The 20,283-nt window shown below is 33.8% G+C and overlaps 1 protein-coding gene across 21 annotated transcripts in view; it reads left to right on the plus strand.

Annotated features, from left to right (window-relative positions):
- Nucleotides 1-20,283, plus strand: part of RAPGEF6 (Rap guanine nucleotide exchange factor 6) — a 201,485-nt gene that overhangs the window by 57,636 nt on the left and 123,566 nt on the right. For all 21 annotated transcript variants that reach the window (XM_023616914.2, XM_070232665.1, XM_070232666.1 and 18 more), the window contains 1 exon segment: nucleotides 14,620-14,760. In XM_023616914.2, the coding sequence (XP_023472682.1) occupies nucleotides 14,620-14,760 (141 nt within the window).

A 20,283-nucleotide genomic window follows, 5' to 3' on the forward strand; every position in this document is an offset into this window, starting at 1 on the left:
GTTAACTAAGGCTATGGTGGTAATCATTTTCCAATATTTACATGTATCAAATCAACCCATTGTACACCTTAAACTTACACAATGTTATATGTGAGTTATATCTCAAAGTGAGGGAAAAAACAAGTTTCAGAGAAAATAGTGGAAATTAAAAACAGGCAATGAAGGAATAACATTCATCATTTTAGAGTCCCAGGAAAGAAAAATCAATGGAAAAGATCTAATATTTAAAACTATATCAAAAGAAAATTCTCCAGATATTGAGAGAGATTGGAATCTATATATTGAAAGGGTCCACTGGGTACTGGGAGAATTAGCCCAGAATGATCATCTCCAAGACATTTCCTAGTAAAACTGTTAGTTTTCAAAGATAAAAATCCTCATTGCCTCCAGGCAAAAGCATTACAGAACTTGCAAAGGCAAAAGAATTGCACTGGTTCAGATGCTTTAAAGTCCACTGAGGCAGCTAAAGCAAGGCAACGGTGGAGCAGCATTTAAAAAAAAGAAAACTCAAAGTAGTATGAACCAAGGATTTTATATTCAGCTACACTGTCTTTCAGATATCAAAGTTGGGAAAAACAGTTTTTAACATATAAGAACTTAGGGAATTATGCACTGATAAGCTGTTTTTAAGGAATCTACTAGAAAATCTTTTATCCAACTGAGAGAGAACTGGGAAAAGCTCAGCAAAAGAAGTGATGATGGGCATTTAAAATATATAAATGTACTGCTAAGACTAAAACAAAAGTAGAGATGTGAGGGGAAGACTATCGTACATATATGTTGTGACAAAGTAGAAATAATGCAACTAAAAACAGAGTGAAAAGAATAAGCCTGTTGTCTATTGCATAACCAATAGGTGAGAGAGTTAAAATATGAATAAAAACTCCTTGACTAGATAGTATCAGGTCTGGTATTTGATTTTACTACATTTACAAACTAATACTTATTTGATGGATGCTGGCAGAAGACACAAGACTCTTGGGTCAGAGAAAAAGAACTTTATTACTCACAGCGTAGCAAGCAGCATAATCATTAGCTTGTTTCTGTAGGTTCCCCTTGCTTCCCAAGTCCCATGGAGGCAATGCTGAATGGCTCAGCTGGATGCCATACTCTTAGTAGGTCTGCACTACAGCTAAGAAACACTGAGCTTGGGGAATATTCTACTTTTATCGTAAGCAAGCCTGCTCTTTTTCCAGCAGGAAATGTTACTTCATCATTCAGGATTGCTTGCTACAAACACAACTCTGAGAAATGGCCTAGTTAATGAGCAGCTAGGACTTTGCATTCTTGGCAAACTGAACAAACTGTGTAGAAGCATAAGAGGCCCAGTGAAAACTGTGTTTCTGAACAGATAGTAAAAAGGTAATGAGAAAACAGGCAGACAGTAGCAAGTGTTGGCAAAGATGTAGAGAAATTAAGGCCCTCATTGCTGGTGGAAATATAAAATGGCTTAGCTGCTTTGGAAAACAGCTTGACAGTTCTTCAAACAGTTAAAAGTTAGAATTAATTATATGACCCATCAGTTCCACTCCTAAGTATATACCCAAGAGAACTGAAAACATGTCCACATAAAATCTTACACATTAATGTTCATAGCATTGTTCATAATAGCTAAAAAGTGGAAACAAACCAAATGTCCATTAACTTGATAGATGGATAAACAAATATGTCCATATGATGGAATATCATTCTGCAGTAGAAAAGAATCAGGTGTTAATACATGCTACAACATAGATGAACCTTGAAAACATTATTTTAAGTAAAGAAAGCCAGATACAAAAAGCCACATGTATGATTCGATTTATATGAAATCCAGAATAGAGAAATCTATAGATGAAAAGTAGGTGCTAATGGGTATGGGATTTCTTTTTGACATGATGAAAATGTTCTGGAAGTAGCTAGTGGTAACAGTTGCACTACTCTCTGAATATATCAAAAACCACTGAATTTTGAATTTTATGGTATGTGAATTATATCTCAAGAAATCGTATGAGAAAAATGAAAAGGGCATTTTAAAAGATTTAGGTACAAAATAACCATTAGAACAAAATACAGGTCTTCCTAAGTATTAAATATATATATATTTTTAGAGATTGGCACCTGAGCTAACATCTGTTGCCAATCTTCTTTTTTTTTTTTCTTTTCTTCTTCTTCTCTCCAAAGCCCCCCAGTACATAGCTGAATATTCTAGTTGTAGGTTCTTCTGGCTCTCCTATGTGGGATGCCACCTCAGCATGGCGTGATGAGCAGTCCATGTCCATGCCCAGGATCCAAACCAGCAAAACCCTGGGCTGCAAAAGCCGAGTACGCGAACTTAACTACTCAGCTACGTGGTTGACCCCTGAAAAAACTTTTTTTTATTAAAAAGCAAAGAATATGCATTTCATAGAGAAATAAATATAGCAAAACACACATAATTATAAAATGTTATAACAAAATCGAGACCAGAAATATTAGTCATACTAATAAATGTGAATGGGCTTCATCCACCTATTATAAGGAAAAGATTTCAATTTGGCTCACAAAAGAAGACCCAACTATATACTGTTTACAAGAGACACTCCAGTGATTCAGGAATGCTAAAAATAAAATGGTGAACAGTGGTATACTTGACAAATGAGAAAGATGGGGACAGGTATAGTAATCTAAATACCAAAGTAGAGTTCAAACCAAAAGCATTAACTGTGACATGGAAGGACATTTTTTAATGCTAAAACCCACAATTTACAGTGGAGATATAACATGAATATGCAGCAAAATACAGAGAAACCCTCTATGTAAGACAAAAACTACACTGGATTCCATGAAACCTAGAAATACATTACTAAATAGGAGAATTTAATCCTCTATCTTAGTACAAAATTGATGAAGGAGACAAAAAGGAGATAGAAGACCTAAACAACATAGACAATAAGGTGGGTCTTATGAATATATGTTGAATTCTACAGCATGATACTATACTATCTCACGTGCCTATGGCACATTCACAAAAATTGATCATGTATTCACCAAAAAAATCAGTAATTTCCATAAAGTAGATATAGTAAAAACACTTTCTGATTACATGCAATGAAGCTAAATTACTAATAAAAAAAATACAAGCTTTTTCACCTGAACAATTTTGAACCTTTCAACTTTTTGTGAAAGTATAAATACATAGTGAAATTACAGAATTTTGCAAAATAACAGCAGTGAAAATACACTGTGTTGGAATCTATGGAATACATCAAAAAGTGTCCAAAACCAAAGAGGAAAAAAAAGACAGACAGTAGGAGAAAATTCACAGGAGATCCAAATATCAAAGATAACATACACAAATTTTAAAATAGCTGATTTAGTATTTCAGGAATTTAGTGGACAGTTTCAGCAGAAGAAATTATAAAATGAAAGAATCAGTGCCAAATTCTACAGCTAGGAATTTCTATAACTGAAAATAAAACTTCAGTAGGTGGAATCAACAGAAGGTAAACTTGGCTGAATAGAGACTTAGGGAACTGAATGATAATCAGGAAGAAAATACACAGATGCAAGGAAAAATAAATAAAATACCTAGTGGAGGATAGGAGACAGACAATAGAGTGAAAAGGTCTTGCCTAAGTGTAATTGGAGTCAGATGAGGAGAGGAAAGAGAGAATGACAGAGTGTTAGAAGAGATAATGGCTGAGTTTTTCCCAAAACCATCAACAGACATTAACTCACAGATTTTAGAACTCTACAAACTCAAAGAGGGTATACAAAAAGACACTTCTGCATAAGCACATCATAGTAAAACTACTGAAAACCAAAAATAAAGTCAAAAACTAGTCAGAAAAATACCCACTACTTGAAAAGGAGTAACAATAAGACAGCAGTAATTTCACCTTCATTTGTTAAGGAGTTTAATGATTACGACACAGAAGCTAAGAAAATTTTTTGTCAGTAGGCAAAGACTCAGTTTACTGAAAGGAAGCTTTTCAGGGAGAAGAGGATCTCAGATGGAAGCACAGATATGTGGAAAGAAATAAAGATAGAAATATATAGAGAGGTACATCTAAATGAAAATTGACTATATAGACCAATAATAATGTTTTTTGGGCTTTAAGTAATAATGTCTTTTGGTACGTATAAATGAATATTGACTATATAAACCAATAATAATGTCTTTTGAACTATATAAACCAATAATAACGTCTTTTGGACTTTACATATTGAAAGAATGTAAATATATGACAATATCAGAAAATAAAGGAAAGGAGAGATAAGTGAAAAATTACTAAGGTCTTTGCATTTTCTAGAAAGTAATAAATTTACTAATAATGGATTGTTATAACTCAAGCCTATATGTCATAATCTAAATGAATATACAGTTCAGAAGAGGGAAAAAGAGTAATCAAAATGAAGGCAGAGAGGAGGAAAAATAGCAGAACAGGAGAAACAAAGGAAATAAATAAGATGATGTATTTTCTTCTGAATATCTCAGAAGTTAGAATAAATATAAATAAAATATTCCAGTAAAAAGACAAATACCAGATTAAATTTTCAAAAACACAATTATATACCACTTCAAAAGCAGCAGTGTAAGTCTGAAATTTGAGAAGGATTAAAAGTAAAAGTGTGAAAGAAGTTATGTCATGTAAGTGATAACCAAAAGAACTGGTATGTCTCCAATTTTCAAAGTATACTTTAAGACAAGAAGCATTATTTAATGTAAAAACAGTGTTTCATAATGATATCAGGGTCACTGCATCAAGGTTAAACAATCCTGAATTTTTTTTCTTTTCTTTTCTTTTTATTGTGGTCATAACGGTTTATAACATTGTGGAATTTCAGTTGTACATTAATATTTGCCAGACACCATATAAGTGTGTCCCTTCACCCCTTGTGCCCACCTTCCACCCCTCTTCCCCTGGTAACCACTAAATTGTTCTCCTTGTCTGTAAGTTTGTTTATATTCCACATATGAGTGAAAGCATACAGTGTTTGTCTTTCTCTGTCTGCTTTATTTCTCTTAACACAATGCCCTCAAGGTCCATCCATGTGGTTGCAAATGGGAAGATTTTGTCTTTTTTATGGCTGAGTAGTATTCCTATAAATACCACATCTTCTTTATCCAGTCATCAGTTGATGGGCACTTGGGTTGCTTCCACATCTTGGCTGTTGTGAATAATGCTGCAGTGAACATAGGAGTACATAAGTTTCTTTGTATTGTTGATTTCAAGTTCTTTGGCTAAATACCCAGTAGTGGGATAGCTGGGTCATATGGTATTTCTATTTTTAATTTTTTGAGAAATCTCCATACTGTTTTCCACAGTGGCTGCACCAGTTTGCATTCCCACAAGCCTCCGCAACCTCTCCCACTTTTGTTGTTTTTTGTCTTGGTGAACAGTCCTTAATTTTTAATGTACTTTCTTTATACAATTGCAAAATATATAAGGCAAAAATTGTCATTAGTAAAATAAAAACTTGATAAATCCACAATTACAGAAAGGAGGTTTAAACATGTCTCTAAAAGTGAAAAAAGCAAGCATCAGGAATCAATAAAGATGTTGAGGATTTGAACCTCATTATTTACACTGCCTGATAGACGTATAGAGAACACTACACCCGTCAACAACAGAATACATCTACTTTTCAAGTGCGAATGGAATATTTTTAGAAGTTGACCATATGCTGCAACATAAAGCAAATTTCAAAAAAATGATTTTAAATTTTACAATTTATAGTTTTTGACCATCATGGAATTAGTTTAAAAACCAATTACAAAAAGACAGAGCAAAATACAACTTTTGAAAGTTAGGAGTATACTTTAAATCACTTGTCAAAGAAGAACCACTGTGAAAATGAGAAAATACTTTGAACTGAATGAAGATGACGTATCAAAATGTGTGAAAGTCGACTTAAGCCTTTCTTGCTGAGCTATTTAAGCCTTAATGCTGTGGGAGCAAAGGCTGACATTGAGTGAGTTAAGTATTCACCTCAGAAAATTAGAGAGCAGAAAACAATACTGACAGAAATTAGAAGCAAGAAATAATTAAGATAATTATAAAAATCAATGGCATATTAAGCAAACTTATCATAAAGAGAATCAACAAAGACAAAAATTGGTTCTCGGAAAACAGTAATAAAATTGATAAATTTCCGTCAAAAATAATCAAGAACAAAACAGATGTCACAACCTTTTTCAAGAGTGAGAAAAGGATACACTATTGTGGATTCTAATGAACATTTAAAAAATGATAAAGGATACGATGAAAAACTAAAAAGGAAATAAGTTTGAAATTTTAGATAGTCAAGGTCCTTAAAAAACACAGCTTACCAAAGCTGGCATGCACACACACACCCACCCAAATAGGAAATCTGCATAATCCAATATCTAGATAGAAAGTGAATCTGTAATTACAGAACTTTCCATTTAGAAATTCATACCCATCTGGTTTCACTGATGAATTTTTCCATTTAAAGAAGAGATAATACATAGAGTCTAACAGGAGATAGAAAAAGATTGAATACTTTCCCTTTTTTGTGAGTCTAGTTTAATTTTTTTAATTGAGAGATAAGTGGTATAATACTGTGTAAGAACCCGGTTTAATTTTGATAGCAAAACCTGACAAGGATACTACACAAAAACAATATTACACGTCAGTATTTATTTTATAAAATAGATCTAAAAATCTTAAAATACTAAGGAATCAAATCCCAATGATACATAAAGAGGATAAAACATCATGACTAAGTTGAATTTATTCCCAGAGTTGCAAGGTTGATTTAGTATTTGAAAATCAGTGTGATTTGCTACATTAATATAATTAGAGAAAAAAGTCAGATGATCATCTCTATAGATACAGAAAAAGCATTTGACAATACTCAAAATCCATTCATGATTTAGAAAACTTTTAGCAAGCTTTTAGGAAAGGAAGAAAACTTCCATAACTTGATTAAAGGTATCTGCATAAACATTATAATAAACATTGAAAACCTTCTCCTGGCATTTGAGAATTTGTCAAGAAAGCTCACCATCCTAAAACCACTAGCTGAAAGGTCCCATCCAGTGCGTTTAGGCGAGGGAAAAAAGATAAATTGAAAAAGAAAATATAAAACTTTCATTCACAGATGGCAAGATTTGCATGTAAAAAATCTAACAATACCTACGCATGAAAGTATAGAATTGATACTAAATCATTTCAGCAGGGTCACTGGATATTTGTTCATATACAGAAATCAGTTGTATTTCTATTTATGAGTAACACAATTAGAAAAATGAATTTAGTGAACATACCATTTATAAATGTCAAGAAACATCCGTACACATCAGAATAAATCTAACAAAAGTTGTAGGAAACCTCTACACAGAAAATGGTAAAAAATTTTTGAGATCTTTTTTAGATCTAAATCAATTGAGAGAATCAGCATTTTTAAGGTATAAATTCTCACCTAATTCATATAAAATTCAGGCAATCCCTGTCAGAATCCTATCAGATTTTTTTACAGAGATCAAGAAATTGACCTGTAACATATATATGTCACATAAGAGAAGAATACATTTATAGTAACTATATAAAATAAAATACTTCTGCATAAACTTAAATTTTCAAAGGCATTTTGAAATACTCCCAAAAAACAAAACATTAAACTTGAAAAAAATGAGATACTATCTTCTTAATTATGGAGTTGCCATTATAAAGGTATTTATTTTTCTTCGATTATCTTGTAAATTTAATGAGATCATGAAAAGTACAGTCAGGTATGGTTATTGCTTTGTGCCTGTTACATTTGGAAGGATAAAACAAGCTAGAACAGCTAGAAAAAACCTGAGAAAGAAGAGCTATTTATTGGAGCCATGTAAATCTTTTAATGTACTTTTATAATTATATGTATGTAACTATGTAATTATAATTAATATAATATATACATAAAGCATTAGGAACCAAGACTATGTAGTACCAGGATGTTGGTGATAATGTTGATATTGTTAAAGCTATCATATATGTAGATAACATATAGGTGTATATTATAAAAATAAATTCTATATATTAAGACAATTTAATTGGACATAACTAAAATTTATAATTAATATAATGTAGCTAATATATTTATATATAAACGTCATTAGGAATCAAATTTTTTTCCCCAACTTAAAAGAGTTGTACAAAATCAAAGATATTGCACAATTACCTTTGTATTGTCCAAAAACCTCTAGCCCAGGGGCTGGCCTGGTGGCACATTGGTTAAGTTTGCACGTTTTGCTTCAGCAGCCTGGTGTTCACCGGTTCGAATCCTGGGTATGGACGTGGCACTGTTTGGCTAAGCCATGCTATGGTAGGCGTCCCACATATGAAGTGGAGGAAGATGGGCACGGATGTTAGCTCAGGGCCAGTCTTCCTCAGCAAAAAAAAAGAAGAAGAAGAAGAGGACTGGCAGCAGATGTTAGCTCAGGGCTAATCTTCCTCAAAACAAAACAAAAAAATCTCTAGTCCATAATTTGAATAGGGAAAGTCAACATCAACATGAGTTTTTTTCCTCTTAAAAATATTTCCCTGGGCCAGCCGGTGGCATAATGGCTAAGTTCAGTGCGTTTCACTTTAGCATCCCGGATTCACCAGTTCAGATCTGGGCATGGACCTACGCCACTCGTCAGCCATGCTGTGGTGGCAGCCCACATATAAAGTGGAGGAAGATTGGTACAGATGTTAGCTCAGGGCTAGTCTTCCTCAGGAAAAAAAAAAAATCCCAAGTTGGTTCAATTTTATGAAAAAAATGTGTTTCCTAGGGCTGTTCATTGCAAAAGCTTAGAAGTGGTGACAACCAAGTAGTTTTAACCATTCCTAGTGGCTGTAGAGCCCAGATTATGGTGAATATACCATTCCTCACTAAAAAGATAGAAGCCTCCATGAAATAATGGCTTATATCACATGTGGAACAAGAACTGTATTAGACTGGGATTTCTTGTGTCAGAGAGCAAAGAAATATCAGAAGCTATTGGGATTCTGTCAAAAGTTCACAGTAATTTAAATGCAATATCTTGAGTATCAAAAAATATTGCTAAAATTTTTTATCAGGAAAGGATACTGAAACTTAGCAAAAAGTTTTTCTGCATTCATTACAGTGATCTGTACCTTTTTCTCCTTTGCTCTCTTATATGATGATTTACATTAATAGATGTTTTCTAATATTAAATTACCCTTCCATTCCCAGTAAAAGTACAACTTGAACTATTATCTTTTTTCCTGCATTTCTTGGCCCAATTTGATAATCGAGTTTAGATTTCTTACATGTTAGCATGTCATTATAATTTCTCCTATTCTTTTTGTCATATTTTCATATCAGGATTCTGTGAGCCTTAATACTTGGGGACCTTTACCTCTTCTGCATTTGATACAGAATCTTTTTTTTTTTTTAACCTGGAAAGACTCTTCCTCTTACATTCATTGTGATTGCTGACAAATTTGGATTTACTTTTACCTTGTGTGCTTGTACTTGTTCTTTTTTTTCCTCTCTTTTACATTAAGTTCTTTTTTTTCCACTGCTCCCACCTCCCCTACTATACTCCCTTAGATAATAATGTTTGGTCTAGTCTTTTTGTGCTAATTCTAGGTATTCTTATATGCTTACTTAAAAATAACCAGTTAATAAGTAGCAAAGCTTATAAAAATTTAATGCTTGTGACTGTATCTAAATGTAATTGCTATTGGTGTCTCAATATTTTAGTTCTACTTATTTATTCCGCAAATTTTGCTTATTGTCTTGTTTTATGCAATCATTATTTGCTCAGATTTAACCATGTATTTAGCGTCTCTTTGCTTTTAATTATTTCCTGCATCCGAGACCTTACTGATGGGAATACTTATGTTACATCTGAGGTAGACCCTTTAAAATTTTCTTTAATAAAGGTGTTTTGTTGGTAAACATCTCAGCTAGGTGTATTGTTTTTCTTTTTGCCTGAGAATATCTTTATTTTGCATCATACTTTATGATTGTATTGCCATGAATGCAGTTTTAGGAGGGGAGTTCTTTTTTCTCAGCACAGTCAATACCTTCTACTATTTTCTGGCATCCATTGTTTTTGGGAAGTCAGTTATTGCTTTAATTGCCCTTCCTTTATAGCTGATCTACATTTTCCTTCTGGCTATGTGAGAAGTATTCTGTTTATCTTTTATGTGTGAATTTTGTAGCTGTGGTTTTTAATTATCCTGCTTTGGATTTGTTGGACTGCTTTGGGCTTTTTTTGTTTGTTTTTTAATCAAAAAGTCTCAGTCATTTTCTCTTTGGACACTGTCTTGTTCTTTCTATTCTTGCCTATCTTTGTTTAGAGATATGTTGTCTTTTCAGCCTATCCTCTTTATCTCTTAAGATTTCTTTCTTTTTTTTCATCTCTTCCTGACTTTGTGCTGCATACTATGTTATTTTATTTGGCTGTCTTCCCAATTCACTAATTCTCTTTTTAGTTAAATCTCAATATGTCATTTAATTCCTTCATTTTTCTTTTTTTTACTTTTTCCCCCTCTATTTCAGCTTGGGTAATTTCTGTTGACCTGTGTTTAAATTCACTGATTCTTAACTTGATTGCATCAAGTCTGCTGATGAGCTTATCAAAAGCATTGTTCAGTCTCTAGTACCACATTTTTTGTTTCTAACATTTTCATTTTACTCTTATATTTTTCATATGTCTGCTGAAATTCTCCATCTGTCTTTTCATATTGTTCACCTTTTCCACTGAGCCTTTGCCATATTAATCATGGTTGTTTTAAATCTCTGATAGTTCTAGCATCTGGATCATCTCTAGTTTTTATGGATTGCTCTGTTGATTGATTTGTCTCTTGGCCATGGATTGTTCTTTGTATTTGTTTTTTGATTTTTTTTACCCTTTTTATTTTTATATGAGTCATTATTTTGGATTTAATGCTAGATACGGTGTGTAGGACAATAAAGACTGAGGGTAGATAGTGTTTAGGCCTGGAGATGAACCCACCTCTTCTGCTAGGGTTGAGCTAGGTTTGGATCTTTTGTTGTTATGGTTTCCTTCAGTGCACCAGTGGTTTCAAATTCCTCTGGTGGTAACTTTGTGCTTAGTTTTGGGTCTGGTCTGTTGGAAGATCTTTCAAAGTCGTCTTGCTCCACCCTCAGTTTTAGGCCTTCCCTGTGCTCTTGTGTTTTAGACAGGGTATCTTTCCATGTTCTTGTCTGTCTTCCAAACGTAGACTGCTTTTGCTTGTTAGTCACTGCCTACCAGTCTGGCAATGGGGAGGAAGGGCACTTGGGGAGGATTTTTTTTTTGTCCTGGTCAATCTTCACCTGCTTGGTTGCTATTTATAATCTCTTGTTTGTTTTCAAGTTTCTTTTTGTTTGAAAGTTTTTTTATTATAACTTTATATTTTCTGATACTTCCAGTAAATAGGAATGTTTGCAAGTGTGATTCTTCTGTGTTTTTTCTGTCCATTATTGCTTCTCCTATCTTATTTGCTCCTGTGGTTGAGTTTTGTTGTAGTGGGTTGGGGGTTTTTAAAAATTTTTTTATGTGTTTGTCTATGAGTTCATATGTCTTGAACTTTAAGTATGGGAATTCTTTGAGGTTTGGGTTAAAGTTGCATTCTTGCAAAGAGATTTTAGATTTGTTTTTGCAGTTGTATATGTACATTATCAGTTCTGAACTTCTTTAAATTTACTTATGTACTTAAGGTTTTATGAATTCAAACTACAGACCTGCATGATAGCTTATGTTTGAATTCTCAGAGGAAGGTTTTTGTTTGGTTGCTTTTTCCCCCCAGTTCTCTCAGTTCCAAGCAAATTTTCTTCTTATCCCCTTCTGCAAAGTGGGCTTACACTTTGCTCACCCCTTACAATGAGAGTGTAGCTATTTGGGTTGAGCTTTGTGAGTAAGTTTCCTATTGGATTCCCCATCTTTGGTGGATTCTCTATTTTATTTCCTGTCTCTCTCACTCCCTACAAACATCAAAGTGGAAGGTTTCATCTCTAGAGTTGAGAAATCCTCTGGTAGATCAGGGGCATTGTTGGTATCCTACCTCCTGGTATTCTTGCTTTCACTTCATTCTTGGCCTTTGGATTCCTTACTTTTGTGCCAATTCAGTACGTGTTTGCCAAGTTTTATTTTTTTAAATCTCACATTTCAGTTTTAGTCAGAGGGAACTTTGTTAAGGGCACTTAATCCTTTATACATTGTTCAATTTTTCTTTTCATTTGGTACTTTTCTTCAAATTCTGAGGCTTAGAAACTCCTTTCCTAAATTTAATTTACTACTCTATTTTGAAAAGCCTTTATTGTTTAAATCTCTGCTTTTGCTCAATAAATGGTAGATATTAAAAGATCTAAAAATCATATGATATTGGAATTTCACCTAAAGTAGATATCTAGTTCATCCCTTGGGATAGGGCAGTATGAAGGAGATAACTTTTTAGTTGCACTTGGGTTTTGAGTCCTTACACTCACTTGTGTGAATTACTTTTTATGAGACTCTGTACCATCTATTACTACAGAAAGAGTAGCTATGTAATAGGGTCATTGTGAGCTTTAAATGATATGGAGTTTCTGGTACATGGCCTAGTGTAGTGATTCAGTAAATACTATGATCCTCCCATCATTTTTTAGAAGAGGAAATTGAATCTCAAGAAGGTAGCATGTATTTGCTACCTACACAAAATTTTATAATTATTGAGCAGGAAACCATTCCCTTGTGTCTTCTGGATTTTACCTTTCCCAAGAGTAATATTCAGTAACTTATTCTGCCTGCCTATGTATGTCTTGAGTACCTTATACATATTTCCAAGGACCTAACATATTTGGAGAGAAAGAATTTAACGTAATGCCCACTTTGGAAAACTTCTTGGATGTTAAGTGAACAACGATGAATATAATATAATGCACTTCCTGTCTTAGGGAGCTCGTTAGCTTGGTAGTGAGGTGGCTTATCTAATCATTATGGTTGATATGTTTAGTGCTGTAGAAGGATTAGTACCTTCCTGGGGCAGAGGAGGGATTGATTGAACTGGGTCGTGAAGTATGTGTAGGATGTCAGGTTATTGGCAAAGGAGGAAGTTAGGCAGAAGTAACAGCAGCGTATGCCAAGGCCTGAAGACAGTAGGGAGCATGTCCTATTTATGAGAAGTCTAGGTTGTATACACACAACCAGTCATGCAGTCTAAGGAAAGGAATGTCTCTTGTGTTTATGGAAGAGATGGCAATTGAGATGTGTCTTAAATGATTGGTGGTGTTTCAGCATGTGAAGATAGAATGGATAGGATAACACAAATTGAGGAAATAAAAGTAAAGTTACTTAGCAGAATATAAGTTATTTATATATAGGGACCCATGACTTGGGTCACATTAACTTGGCTGCTACTTCCTCTTGAATTCTCACAGCTGAAACAGAACAACTTCTTTCTTATCAACTTTCTGAGAAATCATTAGGAAATTTTGCATATCTTATTAGACCTTTTATGTGAGAGGGTTTTTTTGTAGAGAGGAGGATAAGGGAGCAAGTTTTCCAGGCTTACACGTATAAAATAAACTGGTAAAAATATTTTGGGGATGGAGCATATGTGGCTTTAAATATCAAATGTAATAGTTTAAAATTTATTTGGTAACTGTTAGAGGTCCATTGTAGCATTTTGAACAGGAAACCTGGTGTGATGATAATTTATCTAGGTGATTTATTTGACCATGCAGAATGGAATTGGGGAAGAGCATTCCTGAAGCAGCAGAATTGCTATAGTTTAGGACTGAAGTGATTAAGGCTTGAATAAGGGACGGTGGTAATGAGAATGAAGGAAAAGCCATTGTGAGAAGATTTGTAAAAACAAGGACTGAGAAATCTTGAAAAATGATTGAAGATAAGATTTGGAAGACAAGCAGGGGAGTTGGGAATGTTGATGGAATTTCATACTTGGGTGACTGGGAATTTTTGATATTAACAAGAGATGTGACATTAGCAGGAAAAGTAGTTGTGAGGAAAAACTGAAACTATCATTTGTTTATTGGATGTGAGGTAAATTATAAGGTATACTTTAGAACATATCAGTATGCCTTTGTAAAAATAATTTTTTAAATTATAGTTTAGTTAATTAGAAGGGCAGTGTGGTCTTATATCGATAGCGTAAGCTTTGAAGGCAGACCTGTATTCTAATTCACCTTTAATAAGTATCACTGTTGTTTCCAGTGAGACTGGAAAGTCACTAATCTCTTTGGATTTTACTTTGTTCATCTATAAACTGAAGCATTTTTGTTTTACCGTTTAGCACTTCACTGAAATTATAACCATGATTTTTTGTTCAATAAAATAGGTATATAATCAGGCAGTTTGTAATTGGACTAACTGAGAACTTGTAATTATTGAATGTGTAGGTGTAGTTAACAACCTTCATTTCTGGTAAGTGACTTTACTTAGAGGATGTGTGTTTATGTGAGCGAGAGAGACTATTTCCTGGAAGGAAACTGTGGTCTGGATCTTTGTAATAACGTCACCTTTAAACTTTTTGAACTCATGAGCACTGTCCTATGCACACTGTTTTCTTGAGGCAGTTTCTTGCAAGAAGTAAATGAAGCCTCCTTATGAGCCTGTTAAGACTCCATAGACTGTCAGTAATATGGAAAAGTTGGATGTTTAATCAGGAATGTGAACATGTGTTTCAGGTAGAGAATTCCAAAGATAATGAAGATTTTCTACATAGAGAGATTCCTGCCAGACAGTCTCGACGAAGATTTCGGAAAATTAACTATAAAGGAGAGCGTCAAACTATCACTGATGATGTGGACATTAACAGCTATCTTTCTGTGAGTATATTTAGGAATATTTCATAGATATTCCTTAATTTTCATATACAGTAGCTTTAATATACATATAGTTTTGGTAATATCAACACCTTGGGCTCGATGTGGAAAAGTTTGGGGCAGGTAAATATATCTGTATTTTTTTTTAAATACTTACGGTTGGTTGAGTTGGGTAGAAATATTCTTACCAGTGGGAGTTTTGTTTTTGCTTAAATAATGTAAAAAAAAAGTTCTTACTACATATTTTTAGACATAGTTGTGGATTTTCTTTCCTTTTTATTGCCTAATAGAGTATAGATTAGCGTCCTACCTGAGAATTTAGGTAATAGACTTATTGGGAGCTTTCTTTCTGGTATGCTATAAGGCATACAAAAGAAATAAAAATATGTCAATTCTTTCTTTGAGATGTGAGACATATGCTAGTGTTAGTGCAGAAACATATGCAGGTGTTAAAGGTATGTTTTCACACACAAATATTGAAAAAGAAGAAGCAGATGAAATAATTAACTTTTGTAACACCAGAAGAAACATAGCTGTTTCTTCAGAAGTCTTCAATTTTATAATTGTAGATAATTTCATTTTAGGCTGAAGAGTAGTTGACTCAAGAAGTAGGGATAATCTAAGAAAGAATAAATACTGTTGTATTTTATCAGTTTTCAAAGGAGTCATGATACCCCAAGTATAAAAAGTTAGTCTAGGACTGAGTGCAGCAAAATTCCCAAGGATATGTTTAGTTCTTTTGGTTGTCAGAAACAGAAATTCACTTGTTCCATGTTAGAAATAAGGAGACTTATTTAGAGAGTTGGGGTTTGTACTGGAATAAGTGTTAGATTTAAGGGAGCTCTAAGGATTCAGTCACCTTTGCCTAATTTCACTGATTCAGCGCATTCTGTTTCTGATAACAAACAATAACATATGAAATAGTCCCAAAAGTTTTTACCACATCCAGAGCTACGCAAAGTTCATTTCTTGTTCTTGCTGTTTGATTATTTCTTTTTATATAATTTCCTCATCACTAATTAATTTAAGCTAACATGTTTTGCCTTATTACCCAAGTAACATATCTATTTTTGAAAAATTAAGTTGATTAGTCTCGCCACCCAGTTATGTAACTGTCACTGACATTTTGTGTATTCTTGGATAAGCTTTTTCAACATATAGATAGATATGTAAACTTTTTGGCTAATTTCTTAAAACTTATATATGACCTGTTTTATAACTTTTTAAAGCAAATATATGATCTAAACATCTTTGAATGCTATTAAATGATTGTTTTTACAACATTATTCTTAATAGTGTCGTGGTATGCAATTATAATAATTGCCATAATTTATTTACTCAGTTTCCAATATTTGGTCATCTAGATTTTTCTAATTTTTTATTTTTTAAAAAATAAGATGCTAAATATCTTTGTGGTTATATATGCTTATATATTGGTTTCTTTAGAAAAAATTCTGAGATGTAGAATTACTAAATTTAAGTATCTTTAATTGTACTATTTGGTTCTCCTCATATAAGCTAGAATGCATAGTTCGTGTGTGTGTTTTGATTACTTGTTTAGTCTAGTCTCAACTGTAGTGTGTTCTTTTCTCAAATTTTTTGGTGTCATGTCATGAAGCCTAGATAGATTGCATTTTCTCTTGGTAGCTTTCGTTTGTCCTCGTGAGTCGTTTACTTTTAGCCCTCTTGTGTGCTGAAAGTTGTCCTCTCGGGCATATGCTGGTTTTCTGAGTGGACCAGAAAGAGCAGTGTGCACACTGCTTGGGATTCTCCCCCACAGTGTGGCATTTTCACATATAAAGGCTGTATAGCTAGTTTAGGTGGTTATCCTACTAAGTACTATCTGGAATTTGGTAGGTCATGGGAAGGAGAGAACTAAGTTGATTCAGTGTAGACAAAACTGATTTATTAACTGTGGGACTGGGTTAGAGAAAGATTTTTGGTCATGGTACTTGCACTTGCTTTTCATTTACTTTTAATTAATGTCACCAACTATGTAAAACCTATCATCTAGCCAAATTCCTACATATTGGTAGTTGGTCTGGATAAGGATGTTATGTAGCAAAAAATCTTAATTTGTATTTGTGAAAGCATCCAGAGGAGAACTGGTCTTATGGCTGCTATGGGTTCCTTTATTTCTTCTGTTCTACTGTCAGCAATTCGTAGAGACAGATCAGGAGGAATCATTCTTTGTTGTAGACAGGAGTGGAAATTTGACAGTTTCTTTTTTCATTTGCAAACCATCATCAAGTTTTTCTTGTTAGACTGCTGAAAATCAAAATTCTTAATGTCGTACAGAATATTTTGTTACTGTTGTTTTCTGTATCATAATTATTAAAAGTGCACAACCTGTGTATCAAGGTTTTGTGAATATGAAAGATGATGTGTGTGTTTATTTTCTAACTGAATACTTAGAATGATTGAAAAAGGTGGTTTATTCTTATGAAATGTTTTCATAGTTTTGTCATACATTGCTTTCTATAAAGATGAGAACCATAATCTTAATGTGAAAGGTTTTTTTTAAATATTAAGAGGACATTTATAACAGTATCAATATTTTTGAAACTCCTTTGGGTGTTGCTCGCAGAGCTTACAATAAGTTTAAGTGTCTCTGAATATTTTCAGTGACTTCAGAGCTTTGATCTTTGAAGAGGGTGTATTTGATATTTAGAAACAGCAAAATGATGACTGTAGGGCTGGCCCCATGACCAACTGGTTAAGTTCATGTGCTCTGCTTCGGTGACCTAGGGTTTCATCGGTTCAGATCCTGGGCACGGACCTAGCACTGCTCATCAACCCGTGCTTTGGTGGGCATCCCACATAGCACACCTGGAAGGACCTGCAACTAGAATATACAACTGTGTACTGGGAGGCTTTAGGGAGAAGAAGAAAAAGGATGACTGAGAGCAATAGTTGATGAGTAGGATGGGCTATTAAGCCAAGTGGAAGTAGTCTAGCATTTAGATGAGCCATCTGTCTTGAATTCTTCCTTCACTAACCGTATGACTGGGGCATTTCATCTAAACCCTTCAAGCTTGGTTGCTTTACCTCTTAAATTGAGGGTAGTGATGTCAGGTCTACCTGTCTTATGGAGTGGTTGCGGAATTATTTGGAATATGTGACTCACAGTCTAATCAGACGACAATATCTATAGATTCTTCCTCTCAAATATTTCAAAATTGTGCCCTCCACTGTTTCCCCATGTCATTTCCTTAGTGTTAACTGCCATTCTTTCTAGAACTGTTGTAATAGCATCTTTCACACTCCCTCAGCGAACTCTCACTGTAAAAACAGTATTTTTCGTTATAAGAGATTTGGAAAATTTTTTAAAAATTGAAAAGTGTTGCATAATCTCTTCATTAAAATATCTACGTGATCATTTTATTTATTTGGTTTTAAGATTTGTTTTTGTTTTCTCTCTGGTTTCCCTACTGATAGACCCATTCCTTATATCTTCTCCAGTCCCCTCCCGCCAGCTAGTCCATTCACTTTAGTTGTCAGTCCTAAATGAAGCTCTAACAGTATCACTTCTGTTAAACTGTTAAATCTTTTCATGGCCTACCATCATCTATCAGAGAAATTCCAATGATATAGCACATAAGGACCTTCATAGTCTAGACTAGTTCTGTCTAGTGAACTTTCTGCAATGATGGAAATGTTTTATATCTGTGCTTTCCAAATTGGTCGTAGAAACTAGCCACAGGTGGCTATTGAGGAGTTAAAATGTAGCTATTATGACTGAGGATTTTAATTTAAAATTTCAACTTTAAATAATTCACATGTGGCTAGTAGCTACCTTATTGGACAGACAGATCTGGACTTTGTCTACCTCTCCAGCTTTATCTTACTCTGTTTTTCTATGTATTCCTTACCTTTAAGCCATACTGAACAAATTTGCTAACCCTTGAAGAAACCATGTTTTTATTTACTTTTTTCAGTTTTATTGAGATATAATTGACATAACATTGTGTAAGTTTATAGTGTACAGCCTGGTGATTTGATGTACATATATATTGCAAATTCATTACCACAATAAGGTTGGTTAACACATCCATCACCTCACATAGTTACTGTTTGTGTGTGTATGTATGATGTGAGAAACCTGTTTTTATATACATCTCTTATATATACTGTTCCTTTTACTTAGGATGCCCTTTTATTCTTTGTCTTCTTGGCAAAATCCTAATCATCCTCAAGACTCAATTCACATTGCCTGTCAAGGAGAAATAGGAGTTCCTGTTCTTGTTTCGGCTTTAGGTTCCTGTGTAACTTTGGGCAAGTTATTTAACCTTTCTACGTCTATTTTGATATATAACCTATACATTTGTGAAAGGATGACACAAGAGAATATATATGAAAAGCTCTGCCTAGTGTTTGGTGCCCTGAAAAACATTCAGTAATGTCAGCAGCTTCTATTCTGTTGTTATAAATATTAAAAAAAAATCTTCGTTCCTGTTACTTACAATATAATTTTATTACTTATCTATTCTATGCCTGGACATAAAACCTGTTTACCAAAAATGTAAATATATTGGGATAACTGAAAGTAAATAAGCCAAAGAATCAGAACAAAGAGAGAATAAAGGTAGGAACAATAAAATAAAGCTAGCTGCAAGTTAGAACAACCAACAATCAGCCAACTACCACTGCCCCTCCAATTTTTTTGTAGCATACACTCCCAGTGGCTTACTTTGAACAAGGTAATTTCTTTGTCCAACCTTACAAAATTAAAGTGGTTGCAAAATGTATATGCAAGTCACCGAATGATTTGCTTTACTATATATGATTAGTGACTAGAAGCCAATTAAATGATGGCGGGATGTCTGCCAAGAACCGATGACTGGTTTTGGAATTATTGATTTGAAGGACTTCTTTCTGATAGGAGTTAGCAAAACAGGTAGTTTAACCCAAATGTCTTAAAACGTACATTGCAAAATAGTGTCCAGGACATGGGAAGAAAATAGTGGCGTTTATATGTACTGTTATTCTTCTAAATTTCTGGGGATTTTTGTGTATATTTCATAATGAACACAAAATATTTTTGCTGGTAATACACATATTAATTTATCAGTAAATTACATATGTTAGAAATGTAGCTCAAAAATTTTTTATTTTAAAAAGTTTTTAGATGATGTGGTATATAAATCGCTTCCTCATTTGGCCCCATTCTACCTTTTCAGCCTTCTGGCCCCATCATTTTGTTGGAGGTCTCTTCGTTTTGTCCTCTTCTTCTCTCTCTCTGGAAGGTTCTTATAGGCTTCTTTACCTAATGTAATTTTGTCCGTTGAATCAGTTTGAATCTTAACATTTACTCCTTTCATCCAGAATGGCCCCCTACCAAATGGCCTCCTGACAAAGTGCTGCTCAGCTCCCAAGACTCCATTCATCTGTAACCTCTTTGGAGGAGACTTCCCTGACATTTTCTCTTCACATTGTACACTTCTCCTCATTGATTCTCTAGGATGTTACACATGCTTACATGCAGTGTGCTCATATAATTCTGCTCTGTTCTAAAGATAAAAGGAA

The sequence above is a fragment of the Equus caballus genome, chromosome 14 (genome assembly GCF_041296265.1).
Source record: "Equus caballus isolate H_3958 breed thoroughbred chromosome 14, TB-T2T, whole genome shotgun sequence".
NCBI lineage: Eukaryota > Metazoa > Chordata > Mammalia > Perissodactyla > Equidae > Equus > Equus caballus.